The sequence below is a fragment of the Elgaria multicarinata genome, chromosome 1 (assembly GCF_023053635.1).
Source record: "Elgaria multicarinata webbii isolate HBS135686 ecotype San Diego chromosome 1, rElgMul1.1.pri, whole genome shotgun sequence".
Lineage (NCBI taxonomy): Eukaryota > Metazoa > Chordata > Lepidosauria > Squamata > Anguidae > Elgaria > Elgaria multicarinata.
This window is the reverse complement of record NC_086171.1, coordinates 116,687,621-116,706,644: the sequence shown is the minus strand read 5'-3', so window position 1 is coordinate 116,706,644 and position 19,024 is coordinate 116,687,621. Positions and strand designations below refer to the sequence as shown.

At 40.5% G+C, this 19,024-nt stretch overlaps 1 protein-coding gene across 3 annotated transcripts in view; it reads right to left on the bottom strand.

Annotated features, from left to right (window-relative positions):
* The window catches only part of NR5A2 (nuclear receptor subfamily 5 group A member 2), a 142,506-nt gene that overhangs the window by 25,730 nt on the left and 97,752 nt on the right, over positions 1-19,024 (bottom strand). For all 3 annotated transcript variants that reach the window (XM_063135262.1, XM_063135254.1, XM_063135270.1), the window contains exon 6: positions 11,984-12,131. In XM_063135262.1, the coding sequence (XP_062991332.1) occupies positions 11,984-12,131 (148 nt within the window). The remainder of the gene's footprint in view (positions 1-11,983; positions 12,132-19,024) is intronic.

Sequence of the window (19,024 nt, the reverse complement as noted above, 5' to 3'; positions counted from 1 at the left end):
TCAGCCATTTTAGCTGGATTTGAACTATGCATTGTTGCTTTTCAATCTGTGGTTAGCCACCTAATCCTTCAAGATACCATGGGCTATAATGATAAATAAAGTAATATTTTCTGGGGATACATTGTTTACCAGTGATAAATGTTCACCTTATATAATTATTGGTATTTATCATAACTCGTCATAATCTGTCTGAACTGAGATGTAATTTTAATGTAAATTGATTATTTAATTGCAAAAAAGGAGCAAAGCACTTCATTCAATCATCTGACTTGAAGCTTTTAAAGAGAGAATTTGAAAACCAACACAGAGTGATTCTATCTATCTATCTATCTATCTATCTATCTATCTATCTATCTATCTTATATATGGCTTCAACCCCTTGCATCCAAACTGTTAGAATGAAAATATTTGAGCTATATTCTCAGAAAAGGTAAGGTGGCCATACAACCGAACCATAGCTCTGTGGAAAAGTGCATCCTTTGCATGCAAAAGGTCCCAGGTTCAGTCTCTGGCATCTACAATTTTTTCAAAATGGCTGTCAAGTAGCAAGGTTGTGAAAGACTAGAGCAGAATAGAGTATACTGGGCTAGCACAAGGCCATTTTTCAGAAGCACAGAAGGAATACTTTTCATGACTGTTTCTGCTACCACAGATTTCTGATGTTCTAGTAGCATCCTTTGTGTTGATTCTCTTACTGTATGTATTAGTTGATATATTGGCAATATTGGGCTATATGGACAAAGAATCCATATATCTGGAACAGGGTCTGGAAAGCGCAGTGGAGTGGCACTATATCACCCTGATATAGTTCTGCATCATCACACAGGCACCATAATAAGCAGAAAACATGACTTGCAAACCCACTTCAAATCACAATTTCCAGTTCTGGTTTGCTGGCAAATTGCAAACCATGGTTTGCCAGTTCAGACATTGTGCCACAGATAAGCTACTTTAACCATGGTTTCGCATTCCTTTCATTTATTAATTTATTTCATTCCTATGCTGCATAATAGCCAAAGTTTTCTGGAAGATTCACAAAAATTACAAAACAAAAACATAATATAAAAAACTTTAACATACAACATAAAAAACAGCTGTAACAGTTACAATAAGATACCAGAGACTATTTAAAAACCCATCATATGACATCAGATGCCTAGGAGTAGAGGCTAGTCTTAACCTAGTGCTGAAAATATGACAATATTGGTGCCGGGTTGACCTTGATGAAAAGAGCATTCCATAATCAGGGGACCACCAATAAGAAGCCCCTCTCTCTTGTTGCCATCCTAAAAGTCTCCCCCAGAAGATGCCCTCAGATGATAAGCATATTATATGGGTAAGTTCATACCGGGAGAGTTCTCCATCGGCTATTGTAGTCCTGAGCTATGTAAAGCTTTATCGGTCAAAACCAGCACCTTGAATCAGGTTCAGAAACATACAGGTAGCCTGTGCAAGCAGGCTAGAATCAGTGTTTTATGTTCAGACCTCCTGGTCTCTTTTGTCCATCTGACTGCTGCATTTTGCACAAGCTCCTTTTTAACCATTTTCAATGGTAGCTCCACACTGAGTGCATTGCAGTAATCTAACTTGGAGATTACCAGAGCATAGATGACTGAAGCTGGTTAGCAACCAGCCATCCTTGCATAGGAAGAACATTTGCCATCGTCCTAAAGTTGTTAAGATCTTCCAGGTCCAGGGAGACTTTCTTCAGGAGTGATCTCACCACCACCTCTTTCAGGCAGCCCAAGACCACTCCCTCTCGCAAGGAGGCAGTAATTATTTTCTTGCCCCAGCCAGCTGTTCTTATCCTGCCAGTTTTTAAAAATTAAGAAGGGCAAGAATCCAATCTGAAAGTGGTTGCTCGAACCTGTCCAAGCACCTTGTCAATATCTCTGAGCGGTACCAACTGAAACTCATCCAAGAAAACTGAACTAAACTGTGCTGTGGATACCTCACCTGATTCATCTCCTATAACAGTGAAATCTAAGTCCTGATTAATGCAAGGGATTTATCTTAGAAGTGCCTAATAGATCACAGCAGCCTCTGATGGCTCATGGTTAACAACCCATCGTTAAACCACATTGTAGGGTTCGCATGTAACAACATCCTACAATTCAACAGTATCCCATACTCAACCAGCTCAGCCAAACACTATGGAATTTCTAGCTCAGGTTGGGATTAGGCAGGAATAACTTCTGGAAAAGAACTGATTCCATAAAACAGAACTTCGAGACATGTATCTAAGCTATAAGAATGTTAGATCTGTTCTATTCTCATACGGCAACTCACATAGTAGATAAGTGAACTATGATCAGCAATATCCCTGGTTCAAATCCGAATTCAGGTATGAGTGCACATATCTTAGGCTGTCTGTAATGTGGAGTACATTATACTGGCATAACAACAAAAACAACAATGAAGAGTTTTGTGGCACCTTAATGGCTAACAAATTTATTATGGCATAAGCTTCTGTGGACACTGTTAACTCCATCAGATTATCTATGAAAGCTTACAACATACTAACATGGATACCCCTCTAGGAATGATGATGATGCCAATTATCTTTCCTTAGATCAGTGATTATGGAATACTTGGATTTAAATCAAGTAAAGAATGAGTTATAGAATTAACATGGTGATACCCCAAATCAATGATTAAATGGACATTTCTATGAATGTCCTGACATGTGTGGTTTGTTTATTTATTTATTTATTTATTAGCCTTTTAAACCACCCAATACACCAAGTTCTCTGGGTGGCATACAATACATTAAAAACACAAAACATAAAAACAATAAACAATAAATCAATGAGTAAAAACAACGCATAATAAAACCAAGATGAAGCTAGCAATAAAGAGTAAAAACACTACAACACATAAAACCAAAGTAAAACTGGTAGCAAAATTTAAAAAATCCAACTATAATCTAAAAGTATTAAAGTAGTTCTTAAAATGCCTGGGAGAATAAAAAGGTCCTCACCTTTTGCCAAAAAGACCATAATATATGCACCAGGTGAGCCTCTTTGGGGAGAGGATTCCACAGATAAGGAGCCACCACTGAAAAGGCACTCTCTTTTGTAGTTACCCACTGTACCTCATTTAGTGGGGTCACCTAGAGAAGGGCTTCAGAACTAGAGCTCTGGGTAGGTAAATATGGGAAGTGAGTTTCCTTCAGGAGACCTGGCATTAAGCTGTTTAGAGATTTAAAGGTTAAACCAACCACTTTGATTTGGGCCATAAATGGACTAGCAGCCAGTGCACATGGCAAAGTACATCAGAAATCCAACCACCAGTGTATTTTGGACAATTGGAAGTTTTGGGACCATTTTCAAAGGTAGGCTCACATATAATGGAGGACACCAGAGTGTGAATAACTGTTCCAAAACTCTCTCTCTCTCTCCAGGTAGAATATATCAAGAAATACTTTTGTAAGCCGCTGTGAGAGCCTTTTTTGGCTGAATGGCAGCATAAAAATGCTTAAATAAATAAATAAATAAAATAAAATAAAATAAAATAAATATCAGCCTAAACTGATAAAAGGCACTCTGCGCCACCAAGGCCACCTGTGCCTCTAGTGACAATGATTGATCTAAAAGCACCTCCAAACTTCGAACCTTGTCCTTTGGCGAGGTGTGTGTGCGTGTGTGCAACTCCCTCCAGAACAGGTTGAACCACACTTAATTGGACAGACAAACGACCCACAACAATTATCTACATCTTGTCTGGATTGAGTTTATTGGTCCTCATCCAGTCCAAAGCACTGGTTCAGAATATCCACTGCCTCATCTGTATTAGATGATAAGGAGAGGCATCATAACTTACCCAAGTTGTGGCTCATACCTCAAGAGCCCCATGACATATTAAGTTGTGATCTTAACACATGCCATTGGGACATTTCCAAGTCCAGTGACTATTCAAAACTGACTTCACACTATCAGTACCATTATTACCCACTTTAAATCAGGCTTTGCTGGTTTGTGAATCACAGTCCCAATGACTCAGAACTTCGGTGACACCTAAAATCCAAGTGTCCCAACTTGATCTCTCATAATGAACCAAATCAGTAGTCACACGCCTAACCTGGAAGTGATGATATATCAGGCCCAAGAGGTGACAGACAAGATGGCACTCACCACCCCATTCCATTTACAGAAGCCAACCAGGTTGGCAGTTGAATCTTCAATAGTGGTGATAGGACAGTGTCTTTCACTACACCTAACTTAGTGGGTGCACAGCAGGCCTCGTGGAACACAGCTCTGTCCTTCAAGAACTTGTCACACCCCACACCCTCCAGCATCTGCTGCTTGAGGTGGCTGCCCCATTCTGCCTAATGAGAGGGATAACCCTGTGGGATATAAGGCCTTTTTACAGACCCAAACAGTGCCAGCGTAAGCTCTCCTGCCATCTGAGACAGGAGAGCACACGTGCCGCCACCATCCAGCACAGCTGTTTCCGTCTCCCCCTCCCCTGCTGTCGCCTCCATTCCCCAGCTGCCTGAATAATCTATCTCCCCGCCCCACCACCTGTCTCTTCCTGTCTGCATGCTCACGGTGTCTTGCCCTGCCCCAGCCCAGCCCACTTCACTCACCCCTTTGGTGCTATATCTCCCACCCTATGACTGCTGCTCTCTCAAGAACCACATCTGCCAGAAAAGAGCCACGTCTTCCAAGACCTGGCCAGACCCAGGCTCGAGGGGGCCGTTCTCAGAGCCAGGTATTGCGGGAGGGGGGTGTCACTGGAGATCAACTGTACAACTATCTAATTTGATGGCAGTTTTCTCCCTTTCTGTCCATCAACATTGAAATAACTAATCTATATCAGCTGGTCCAAATACAGTTTACTATTCTTATACTAGACATGTTGCCGCATCAGACATTGACCACACTGTTAGAGGTAGATGGTATAAACACCAGGTTCAGTTACTACCAGTATGTTTTTGTTTGTTTTTCATCCTAGGAACTCTCTGTGAAAAGTGACAGGCATTGTACCAAGGAGTAAACAAGCAATTAATAAGAGCAATTATAATAAAAACCCTCAGGATAAATATTTTGTCAGAAGTGATTGTTTGGAAAAAAGACATACTTAACGAATAGCACTCCTCTCTATTCCTGTTAGCTGCCACCCTGTAATAAATGTTATTCACTTCTTTCCTTGTTATAAATACATATTGATTGGGTTTAAACTCTGAACTTCAGAATGAGTTATATCTGGTCATTGCTAAACTGCTTTGCTCACTAGAAAAAAAATCTCACCCAACACCTATTATACCACTTTAATTAAGACAAGCGTCAGCTTTATGTACAATTATTTGCTTCTGCCAACTCTCTGTGGTGTAAATATTGAGCGACCACCTCCCTTGAATGCTAATCAATCCTTTTTGAATTCCAAGCATTTCCATAAATTTCGGGAAATATATATTTGCTGGCATCACCCTTCAATATGTATGTTACTCAGAAATGAGGACTGAGATATGTGCTTCTGTTGGCTTCTTCTGTTTGGCCAATGAGTGATAGTATTTTTTCCAGATTAGATTATTATGTTGAGGAAATTAAAGCACTGTCTACATTCGAAAAGTAATGGAAACCTTCTTGTCTATATGAGTTCAGTAAGTAAAACCTAGATAATGCACAAACAACAGTTTGTGAGGAATATATTACAAAGACCTTCAGTGGTTATCTCTCTCTCACACACACACCATCCAGAGAGACTGAGGTAGGGTGACCATATGAAAAAGAGGACAGGGCTCCTGTATCTTTAACAGTTGCATAGAAAAGGGAATTTCAGCAGGTGTCATTTGTATATATGGAGAACCTGGTGAAATTCCCTCTTCGTCACAACAGTTAAAGCTGCAGGAGCTATACTAGAGTGACCAGATTTAAAAGAGGGAAGGGCACCTGCAGCTTTAACTGTGGTGATGAAGAGGAAATTTCACCAGGTTCCCCATATATACAAATGACACCTGCTGAAATTCCCTTTTCAATACAATTGTTAAAGATACAGGAGCCCTGTCCTCCTTTTCATATGGTCACTCTAACTGAGGCAGATTAAGAAAGACACATAAAATGTTTAGGACAAACCAATTCATTCCAAACAAATTGTCCTCATAGCTATGTGGTGAGGCCCTCTGAGGAGCCATCAGAAGTTGCGAAGGGCAGTGTAATCTCCTATGTATCCCCAGCTAATTGCATATAAAGCAAAATTATAGCCACACTGTCCATGTGGAACATCCAAAGAACTATGAGGGGAAGTAAAAGATGAGGGAAATTTCACAGGATCATTCTATTCATCCTGAGACTACTAAAGAATTTCACCTAGAATTTGAGGTGAATGCGGTATGAAGAACACTGAGTTTAGATAAGACCAATAAATGTTCTCAAGGAGCTTTTGTACATCCCTAATTCCAGACCGAATAGCTGTTTGTATGAGAGGGAAACTGTCTGCCCACAAGCAATGCAAGATAATTAAATAATCTAGTCAGATAGTGGTGATTTGACCCTTTGGCTCCAGGGGCAATCAGTGGCAAGTGCCTGGCAAAAAGGAGGGTTCTCCCTATTCTCCAGAAATGGAACTACTGATCTTTGGCCACTTGGCAAGAAGTGGAGTTTCAGTTTGGGGCAAGGTTTGAAAAGCTCTTAGACTGACCATGTTGCTCAATTGTAACTATTGAAGGTTATATCAGACATGCAAACTAGATTCTTTTGCCTAATTTAACAGATGGCAAAATTCAGCCTTCATTGGCACTTGGTTTGGGCTAGTAAGGTTGAGGATTTAAAATGTTTTAGTCAGCACAGAGTGCACACAGTTGTCGCAAAAGGTGGCATTGTGGCCTGCATGAACACCAGGGTGTTCTTTGCTTTCAGTAAAAGCCTGATGTTTGCCATACATAATGATTAAATGTTTACCATTTCTACAAGTCCCAGTTGTCTCTTGTTAAGTGAGACACGGGATCAATAGTTGCTCTGCAATTATTTGCCCATTGATAAAGCCTTCATTTCTTAAATGAAGTACATTTATCTGTGGTCTTGACAGTGATAAGAGAACAGTACCCATCAGTCGCTGCCTATTCTAGCATTAAGCTCAGCAGACAGACAAGGGACTGGACATGGGTCAAATGATGTCTAACTTTCTTCCTATTGGCATTTCACTTTACAAACTGTTCACTTGGAAGCTTTGACAAATCATCCTTGCTGAGTTTGAGTAATGAAAGCTAGCAGGACAAATGGAAAATTTTGGCAAAGGGAAAACAATGACTGGATTGCAATTGATATGGCTGAGGCTGCTAGGAATGGGACACAGTAAACAGCAGAAGTCAGGCACACCTGAAAAAAGAAGGCTAAAGAAAAACAACTTCTATTCTTATATATAAGTGTGTGTGTGTGTGTGTGTGTGTGTGTGTGTGTGTGTGTGTGTGTGTATGAGGTAATGTAAACTGTTTCAAAGAATACAATTATAGTTTATAATTCCGACTGGGATTGTTGTTGGACAACCACTTAAAAAGGAAACACATCACCAAAAAAGAGGATGAAAGAGGGCTCAAAATTTGTCTGGAATTGTACATAAGGGAAAACTATGTGATAATTCTAAAGTTAATTAGTAAGAAATGAAATATTTTAACTCTCTCTCTGTGTGTGAAACAATAATTTCTGCATTTTAAAAATATGTTATTTTTCAACAGCTGTGAGAGCCAGTGTGGTGTAATGGCTAAAGTGTCAGACTGGGAGTTGGGAGATCCGGGTTCTAGTCGCCATTCGGCCATAGAAATCCACTGGGTGACTTTGGGCCAGTCACAGAGTCTCAGCCCAACCCACCTCACAGGGTTGTTGTTGTGAGGATAAAATGGAGAGGAGGAGGATTATGTACGCCACCTTAGGTTCCTTGGCGGTAAAAAGGCGGGATATAAATACAATTAGAGTATTGAGAATTTGAAACTTTAGACAGAAAATAGTTGCTTCTTCTTCTTCTTCTTCTTCTTCTTCTTCTTCTTCTTCTTCTTCTTCTTCTTCTTGGAAACTGGCTGTTTAAAATGTTTACTTCTGTTTAAAATGATTACTTCTTGAGAATTGATCGTTGCATTAATGACAGATTAACTTCTCAGGAAAAATGTGTGCTTGCAGTAAGTGAGAATCCTGTTGACACTTTGAATTTGTTTGATGTTAAACCAAAACACATCTTCTTTGGAATTAGCTGTGACCAACTCAGGTTTTAGAAGACAGGTCTTTCTCAGAAGTTCATTTGTCCCACTCATAGTTAAGATTCAGGCAGCGAGCTAAGGTGATACTATTTCAGGGAGACTTTGATCTAATTGAACAATTGCATCTTGTTTTGTGCTTTTGCTCCCCACCCTCTTTTTTGGCTGTCTGTTGTAGTTTTAGTATTTGTGGTTTTTCTATTGATTATTTATTGCTTCTTGATTGTTATTGTTTGATGTTGTTTCTTGTTTTATATTGTTGTTAGCTATCTTATAGACCCTTATGAGTGGAAAGGTGGGATATAAATTTCTGAGATCAATAAACATGCTGAAGAAGAGAAGTAGGTCCCTAATGCCCAAATTTTGCTTCTGTTCTTCATTTGAAACAAGGCTACCTCTCCTTGCCAGAGAGCCTAAAATATCAGGGCAGGGCGCAGTAGACATCCTAAATGAATGCAAAGTACTTGAAGTGGCTGATGAAAGTGATCAAACGTAAAAACTGTTTAAAGTAAACGTGAGCATTTTTCAAATGCAATTCAGATGTTCAGCTAATTTAAAATACCACTGAAGTGCGACGGATTGCTTTAAATATTTCATCACAGAGCAGGCTATGGGGCTCCTTAGATGTTTCGGTTGCACTGCCTAATGTGTGTGAAAATATCTTACATGCAAAACTAAGGTAAGAGCTGTCTTGCTGTCCACTCAGTTAATTTATGGGAAAAGATTAATTCCTGCTAGGGCAGCTTCCCCTTTCCTGATCATCAACATCTGGGATGAGACAATCTCAAAAGCAGAACCAGAGCGTTTGAAGGCTGGCTGATGTCTACTTTTGTCCTAAGGAGTTTTAAAAAAGAATTTATACCTGCATATGATTGGTGAGAACAACAGATTTTAACAAAAATATCTGTATCTTATTATGCTTAAGCTGTATACAGACACAATATTAAGGTATATAATAGAGTCACACAGGATTAATTCAGGACTTACACAAAGCTCTGGGTGGGATCCAGGCTTACACAAACAGAAACGCTCCTCCTATTGGCTAGAGATTTATGAGAGGCTCTTGCTGGCAGGTAAGTCGGTCATTTGTATTTCAGGAATGATTTGATGACTAGTAAAGTCTAAGGAAACCCTCTGAGGGGAAACTCCTCAAAGCAGATGCAAAGTACATTCCACAGGCCATCTGCCTGGTAGCCCACTCTACTAGTTTGGCCATACAAAAAATATGGTATAACATGCTAATAGGCTGCAACGATTTTACCCATTCAATATACGCATGATAACAATTTGTGCCCATGTGGTGACTACTATGGCATATGCCCCTTCAGCTCTGCATGTTGTATATATTTCAATAGTAGAGTTGCAAGGGGCCTATAGAGCCATCAAGTCTAACCCCCTGCTCAATTCAGGAATCTGAACCTTAAAGCATTCTTGACAGATGGCTGAATGCCTCTAGGGTGGGAGAGCCCACTAACTCCCTAGGTAATTGGTTCCATTGTCATACTGCTCTTAAGAACATAAGAACATATGAAATGCCATGCTGGATCAGACCAAGGGTCCATCTAGTCCAGCACTCTGTTCACACAGTAGCTAACAAGCCATTGGCCAGGGACCAACAAGGCAGGACATGGTGCAACAGCACCCTCCCACCCATGTTCCCCTGCAATTGGTGCACACAGGCTTACTGCCTTGAATACTGGAGATAGCACACAACCATCAGGGCTAGTAGCCATTGATAGCCTTTACCTCCAGGAATTTATCCAACCCCCCCGCCCCCTTACAGTCAGGAGGTTTTTCCTGATGTCCAGCTGGAATCTGGCTCCCTGTAACTTGAACCCATTATTCCGTGTTCTGCACTCTGGGAGGATCGAGAATAGATCCTGGCCCTCCTCTGTGTGAAAACCTTTCAAGTATTTGAAAAGTGCTATCATGTCTCCCCTCAATCTTCTCTTCTCCAGGTTAAACATGCCCAGTTCTTTCAGTCTCTCCTCATAGGGCTTTGTTTCCTGACTGCTGATCATCCTCGTTGCCCTCCTCTGAACCCCCCTCCAGCTTGCCTGCATCCTTCTTGAAATGTGGTGCCCAGAACTGGACTCAAGATGAGGCCTAACCAGTGCCGAATAGACGGGAACCAGTACCTCGCATGATTTGAAAGCTATAGTTCTATTAATGCATTCCAAAATAGCATTTGCTTTTTTTGCAGCTATATCACACTGTTGGCTCATATTCAGCTTGTGATCTACAATAATTCCAAGATCCTTCTCGCTCGTAGTGTTGTTGAGCCAAGTATCCCCCATCTTGTAACTGTGCATTTGGTTTCTTTTTCCTAGGTGTAGAAGTTGGCATTTATCCCTATTCAATTTCATTCCGTTGTTTCCAGCCCAGTGCTCTCCAGCCTACAAAGACCACTTGATTGCTGGATGACATTCCCCTTTCCTCCCAAGCAGTTTCTATTCTGCCTGTGACCAGCAGTTTCCACTCGTAGAGTATATTTACAAGACTGAAGGACTGAATTCTAGGCAATAGCTATTCCCTTAGCTCTTCCTTTCTGTGGTGACCCAACTAGCAACAATACATGGAATATCCTTCGTATACCATACTGTACACTATTAATCCTGGAGAAAGACCAAACTTAGGGAACTCTCTGCCATTAAGACTGGATGGTTGAGATGCATGTTTATTACTATCTTGCTTTACAGGAATATCACAGTCCATCTCATACTGTTCATTCTACAATTTCCAGACCTTTTGCCCAAAAGTTTACAGCTAAAAAATACAATAAAATAAAAATGAATGGCCCTTACACTATGTTGTGTAAGTCAAATTGCTTCATATCCTTCCTTCCTTCCTTCCTTCCTTCCTTCCTTCCTTCCTTCTTTCCTTCCGTCCGTCTCCTTACCCTTCATTTTTTAACACCAGCATAATGCCTCTCTGGAAATGGCAAGACTTAACACTGTTTTATTTTAATTTACTGACTATCACTATATAATAGTATCCGTGGGTAAAAAGCTAATTTAAATTCTCTTTCTTAAGCCAACAGAAATGTCACAAACATCTCTCAGCTTGATACAACAAAAATTCTTCTCGATAATATTTTTTTTTAATTACTGGGAAGTGATTCCCCCCCCCATTGAAAGAACTGATTTAACTAATTTGTCTTGCATAGATATGTTTCCTGTCCTTCTTATGTCACAATCTCTCTTCTTTAGAAAAGACATTTTCCCCAAGGGTTTCTTCAAGAAAAACTCACACCTATTTATTCAATTTTTTTTTACAGTGTGCAATACTAGGCAACTATACGCAGATTTCATTCCCATTATGTTCAATGGGACTTATTCCCACTTAGATAGCAACCGTAGACACACTTACCTGAGAGTAATTCCCATTGAACACAATTGAACTTTATTCTGAGTAGAAATGTATAGGAAGTGGTAGACTTCAGCAGTGTCGCCTCTTTCCCACCTCATTCTACTGCATGTGTAGACACAGGCAAAATTCAGAAATGCTTCTCAGATTATATGAGCCTCAAAACATGTACTTGAAAGGGTTACTGTTAGCCCCCCCAACCCTTTTTAAGGTAAGGCAATGCAGGGTATTTCCTCAGACCCGGAGAGGCCCACATTGCCATTGACAAATGATACACCTCAGTTGAGGGAAATGATGACCTTGACACATTCAACCCCAAGATCTCTCTGAGTTTTGAAAAGTGGGGTTTTGTGGGTGGGATATAATAAAACAGCATGATAAAGCCAATCATGTCCATCTAAGTATTGATTAAATAATAAGAATACCTACCTAAACTGAATAGCACCAAAAATTTGAGACACACGAACTCTCGTAGATCAAACTGCAGAGACCGTAGTTTTGCTACCAGTTCCTGTGCATGGCTCATAAGATTGTTGAGTGTTGCTCCTGCTTGAGATGCTATGACTGAGTAATCCACCTGTAAAAGAGTATCATATTTCTTTTGGGTCATCATAACTAGAAGGATCATGATCATCATCATGATCATCATCATCATCTCACACTTTGGTTTAATAGAATCATTAAGCACTCCTGTGTCTAATAACAGCTTTGATGGAGGGAGGAGCTACTATCATAGAGACTATGACATTAAGGAGACAGAGGTTTGTTTCTTTTTAAATTCACCTTACACACAGCCGTCTCAATCCTGAATTGTTCCTGTCATAGCTTTTCTTTATCAGGGAAAAAAAACCTATACACATCAAATGCAATCACACATTTAACATCATATCTCGTCTAACATATCTGACAGGGACGTTGCGAGGTTAAAATGGGCCAATGCCATCTATGCCTCTCTGAGCCCCTATGAGGCACGATGCAGTACAAGTATCACTTCCATAAATATACACATACATATATAAAATAACATTCTGCCAAAGAGCTCTCGCTGTCTTATTTGCTGCTGGTATTTTGTCAATGTATGGTTGCATTGTTTTCTTGATCCATTCTGGAATAATTCCCTCGTTTTCTGATGTTCAGGAACAAGGGACGTTGCTTATGTGGCCAAAATGGGCATCATCCACACACAAGAGGAAAGCATCAGCAGGCATAGGGAAACCCCAAATTTTGCAGAGGCATAACAAATTGTTAGGAAAATGAATTCTAAAAGGAGGAGTACTCTTTTGCATACTTTTCTGAAGGTGGAAAGAAGTTCTGATTCCATCAATGAGTTGTTGATGGAACAAAAGACACCGGACAGAAGATACGGATTTCATGAAGCCCACACAAAGTGGATTAAAGAAAATCTATACATCCCCACGCAAAATGTTCTAGTAATTGTATGGCTGAGGCAACGTTTGCACCAGAGGCTTCCTGGATTATAGCTCATACTCCTACAGCCTTTTTTTTTAACATTATATAGCAACAAACCAATGTTTTCCACCAAGCATAAACTCAACAGGGAGCTACAGCCAATTCTGTCTATCTGGTGGGTGTATCCATAAGTAAACAACTTATATCTGTGGAAATCGCCATTTTACAGCCCCACCCCAGGACAGTAACAAGCTTATTGTTACAGAAAGATTGGATTGCTGTGAAGACATCTTATTCACTGATGAGTTTCCTCTCTGTGATTTGTTGGGAAAATGTAGAGGGAAGGGGGTGGGGTGGAAATCCCTTGGTGAGGTAACCAATTGTAGTTTGTGTAAGAGAGAAAAGATGATCTTCACTTCATAATAATAAGTTAAGATGTTCAGATGAATCTCATGAATATCAGTGTGCCTGGACTCTTGCGATGATAACATAATGGGAAACCCCAATCGGTAGATACTCCCACCCTCTGCTACTGGAGGGCTCTTAGGCAACGAGCTCCTCTTTCAGATGAATTTAATATTTGCAGAACCAGCAAATTTGTCTGGGAGGCAAGTCTTCATCTGCCACTCATCCAGAGCCGACTGTATTAAATTTTTATATTTATTGACATTTCATTACCATAATTGACTGCACTTGGTTCCCTAGTAGAAGGCACAGGGATGCCTCCTAAGCAGGAGAATTGGTCCCTTGAGTCGGATTTGCAATTAAAAACAAGGCAGAATGGATTTTTTTTTATTGTGTAAATATGATGAGTTGAATTTTCAGCTTTAACTAGAGAATACAGAGCACCGAGAAAACCTTTTTCACGAGTGAGCAAAATTATGAGTCAGTGCAAAGACGACCCCCCAAAGGTGTCAATCAGTTTATATAAACTCAACTGTGCATGAAAAAGCCCCAGTTAATGTCTCTTCTACTGGGTGGGGGGTGGGAGTGTTCTTATTAAAACGAATATTAACTTCTCTGCTTAGTCTATGGCTACTTGTCTATGAAAAAACATAGGCTTTTGAGATAATATATATCTAAAAATGTAGGATTTAAAGCCAAGGGGGAGGGAAATGGCTTTAAATCAGGACATGTTTGATTCTTAACTTGACCTACGGAAGGATATTATCCAGATATTTAAGACCTAAACATAGAAAAGAACCTTGCTTAAAACCCTGAAGCAGCCTTCCCCAACTTAGAGTCATCCAGATGTGTTGAACTACAACTCCCATGGAGCATGGCCACTGGCTGGAGATGATGGAGGTTGTAGTCCGACACATCTGAGGGAGGCTGCCCTGGGAAGATGCTGCTAGTCAGTGTCAACAAAACTGAGCTAGATAGACCAATGGCAACTTCCTGTGTTCATATTCATGTAGTGTAATGTATCTACTTACCCTTATATGAATTCAGCCATTTATCAGGGAAAAAACCCTTAGACATTAATAAATTCATGCATTACTACAGAAGATTAAAAATAATCTTAGGCTCTCTATGATAATAATAGGCTCTCTATGATAGGTCATAGCATTTTCATTAATCTTCATGCACTCTAATAAGGCCCATTCAAGTTTTTTTTTTTGCCATTCTTAATGGAACATACTTATCAGCAGATATGCTGACGAAACTTGAAATTACCCTTTTTGTTAGTGGAATCTGTTACGTTTGTAATGCCAATATGTGTAATGTGTACCAAATGTGGCATGTGAACTTTAGTGTAATGGACTTTAGTATTTTTGTTAGTTAAACTGACATTGATTGTGATTTGATACTTATGTTCTTTGCGTGCATGGTCTGCATGACTAAGCATCTGAAACACCCCCCCCCCCCCATTTCTGCGCAAGTCCTGAATTTGGATAATTTAAACCTTTACTTTCCAAAGGAAATGTAAACATCCCATTTGCAATGCTCATGCTCACTTTAACCCTTTAGTTACTGTTTTCCAAACCAATGAGTATAAAAGTTTGGATATGAAATCCTTCAACGAACTAATCATGTTTGAAGAAACTGGCTCATGGGTGAGTAGCCACCCCTTGTCCAACATTTCCTTCTTTCTCACTCATGATGTCATTTCCTTGGTTTCATTTTTGTATCCAGCTAGCCAACTGATGCCATTTCTCTCAAATATTGTACAGAAAAGGTGGTTTTTTTTCTTGTTTGGGAAGTAAAAGTTTACTTTTGATCTGAGTGCTGGTAGGTAGCACTGTGAGGAGATATGGGAAAGAGAAGCCAAGGAGGAGGAGGAAGTACTACAGCCCGGGGCACGTAGTGGGCAAGGAAGAGATCTTGGTTTGGCAGATAGAGGTTCTTCTTCAGTAGCTCCTACTTGTGCCACAGCAACTCTTTCTGGAGACACTCCCTCTTGTTCCAGTGGCTCCATACCAACTAAAGGAGCTGCAGGAGGACATGTGAAGGGAACATAACGTAGTGATGCATGTTGCCATGACACATAGCATGATGCCACACTACAGTTCCCAAGATGCACTTTCCAAAGATGCACGCCCATGAGCGACAATTCATATATACACAACAAGGAAAAAAATATAGTCAGTAAGAACTTCAGTGGTTTGGAGAAATCATCCCCAACCTGTTGTCTTCCCATCATTCCCAGCCAGCATGTCCAGTGGTTGGGTTGGGGATGATAGGAGTTGCAATCCAATGCAACTGTAGGGCATCAGGTTGGGGAAGGCTGTGCTGGAGACTACAGGAACAGGGTCGGCTCTTTGGTTCTACTTGCTCTAATTCACATTTGCAATCATTCACATTTGCGTTAAAGTGCAGCTGTGTTGATGTACATTAGTTAATTCAAATTAGTGCTAATGCTAATTAGTGCATGTGGAATGAAATTCTGGTTTTTTTAAAAAATCCAATTTCATTTGTTTTCAATTCTGAGAATGATTAAAGTTAATGATCTATGGAGTTAATTAGAACTTCATCTCTATTGATGTTGGTGCTGGGTGCTCTAAGATAAGTAGATATTTGTGTATATTTCTCTAGTTTTAATTGTGCTTTCATCTTCTTATTGTATGTTAAATAAGATGGCATCAGCTAAAAATGCTGTCTTAATGCTTTGACCAGGATCTGGTCTTGACACTAGTGCAAATTCACAAGTCATGATTTTGCACTGGCAGAAAACCAGCCGTACTTGATAATATGTGCCAAGAAAAGAGTGCAGGTGAATTAACACTGGATCCTTATGCAACCTTCTCCCTTCTAGCAGCAATTTCAATTAAAACGATTATACTGACTGTAAAACTAATTTAGTATGCCACCAATACAAATTTGCAGCATTAACTATGAGTACTTCATGCAGATTATTTAAATGATTGCAAATTACATTTTATCTACAAAGATCATCTTTTTAATATTATATAATTTTTTTTTCCAGCGGGTACTTTTGGGGAAGGGAAGCAGAGCACTTTCATATGTAAAGAGCAGAAACGGGCTCATCCTAGATAGAGAGACAGCTAGCATAGTGAAAATCAGTTTTCATTAAATTAATTAAAATTGTGATGACTTCTACAGTATACGATGCCTGTCATTTTAACATGATATGCCAATAATAGAAGATAATGAATTAAGTTGCCAGCAGACCTTTCCCTCAGGATGATGTTATAGAGGTTGCTAATTAGTTCTAATATGCAAATAGTAAAACTGATAACTCTTCAAAGGGCTATAAAACATCGTATACATTCATAGTGCAATGGTGCATTACAGAGCAAAAGAAACCTAGTTGCAATTTCTTGGTGTGTGCAGCTTCTTCAGCCTCCATACAGTGAAATGGAGGGTGACGTCAAATAGGTAAGGAGGCTCTTCTGTGTACATACGTTCCTAGCTAGTTGCACACATGGTTCTTGACCCTCATCCCAAAACAGATGAAAGGTGGTATGAGCAGTGATCTGAGTGAAGCTGGTCATGATCCGGTTGAGCTTTTATATTGTATTTTATATTATGGTTTTATACCGTTGTTTTATACTTTGAATGGTTTTAATTTGAGCCAAGTACATTGTTGGTGCTATATAAATAAATAAATGAATAAATAATATTTTTTGTGAACTGCCCAGAGAGTTCCGGCTATTGGCGCTATAGAAATGTAATAAATAAATATAAATAAATGTACAACAGCCTACTACTGCATGCATATACCATCAGTGTAACTAGAGACTGCAACATATACCAGGAGAGGGGAATCTTCAAATCCGGCCCTCCTGGAATTCCACTTCAGCCCTCTGGGGTTCCTCAAATGGTCCTACCCTCTTCCCCTGCCCCTTTCCCCCTTTGGCCCCACTCACCACTGGAATGTGCCCCCCCCCAACCAAGAGTGCCTCCAAAATTTAATTTGGCTCTTGGGCTGAAAGAGGTTTGATCCCTCTCTGTTAGCTGTTCATGACAACTGGTAGCCTTAGATGGGGATGCACATCCCCCAAAGGCACCCAGGTAGTGCCGTGGGGCCCAAGTAAGTATCATGTTGTAGATGGTTGAAAAGCAATTTCCAATTAATACTGCAGGCTTGTGCAAACTGAGACCCACCAAGATGAACACAGCCCATCAGCCACGTTTGGTGGCCCACCCGGGATTTGATTAACCTCTTGCTTTTGCTGCCTGCAAAAGCAGTGGGTGTTTAAGCCCCTGGCTGACCATAATACATGGCTCCGGGGTTGTGTTAGGCAGAGTGGGTTGCATCATGCAAGCCCGATCTGCTATCTAAACAGATACATGCTTGCAGACCTAGATGATGCTTATTACAGTCCCTGCCAGGTGCTAGGGCCAGATTTAGGGACAGGCAACCCAGGCGACGACCGCCTGCAGAGCCAGGCTTGGGAGGGCGTCCATCCCGGTTTATCTGCTCAGCTATCGGCTCAACAGCTGAAACAAATATTATAAGCAGTTTTTCTTCACTTGTAAAGCTGTTAACAATGATCTGTGTGGTCAGCATCACATTAACATCCATATGTGTGTGTGTGTGAGTGTGTGTGTGTGTGTGTGTGTTTAAATTTGTGGGGAAATTTGCAAAATGAGTGCCCATTCAGAAATGGTGTGTGTTCGAGTGATGGTGATCAGATCCATGTGTGCAAAGTTATTGTCCCACATGGCAGGGATAGATCATGCACGCAAATAGTGCATCAATGTCTACATGGGTGACAAATCCAATAACATCATCATCATTAACAACAACAACAACAACAACAATGTATTCTAAATTTTTACAAATGGGGTGAGGCACTGAAGATGCTCTTCACTTGGGTGTCGTCTGTTTTAGGGCTAGTCCTGCCAGGTGCTGTACAAATTAGGAACTTTGCTCCGAATGTGATTTTTCACCATCCATATGAAAATATCAGTTTCAGTTGTAGCAATAATTAAGTTTGGCTATGCTGCAAAAACAAAGCTATGTAGCTTTAATGTGGAGCAAGTGAGACCTATCCTATTACAACTGAATCAACAAACTTAACACGCTACGCGCACTTGGCTCTAGGGTGATTTATAGCCGTATCCCAAAAGTTGCTCCACCAGCAAATAAGAGCTTTGGAAGGGGCATACAGACCGCTGCAATCTCATGAGCTGTCACTGCCTGAAGGTGAGAATGAAGGGGAAATGTGTTAGTCCCAGGTGCCATTATACTAGGAATTTGGGCCAATCTGCCACCCGGTTCAATTGAAAACATCGTTCTGCACTGTCTGCTTAAGGTGCTTATGCATCCGCTTATGGATTTGACTGAGAAGGACGTCAGAGTTAATACTTTGGGCTGCTGATGGTGAAGGTGGGGGCTGCCTCAACCAGCACTGGTTGCTGAATGGATAGTCACCTGAGCCTGGGTTCAGCCTGCTAACGTCCTCCCAGCCCCTAAAAGTAAAGGCAGGAGTTCTCCTACGCATTCTATTGCCATGACACTTGCAATTTCACCTAGCAAACTCCTTCCCTTGAGAGTCCTGACAGAACTGAAAGGGAACAGGAGGAGGAGGAGGAGGAGAAGGAGGAGGAGGCAGATGAACTAACTGACAATGTGTCTCTATGGCTGTAGTC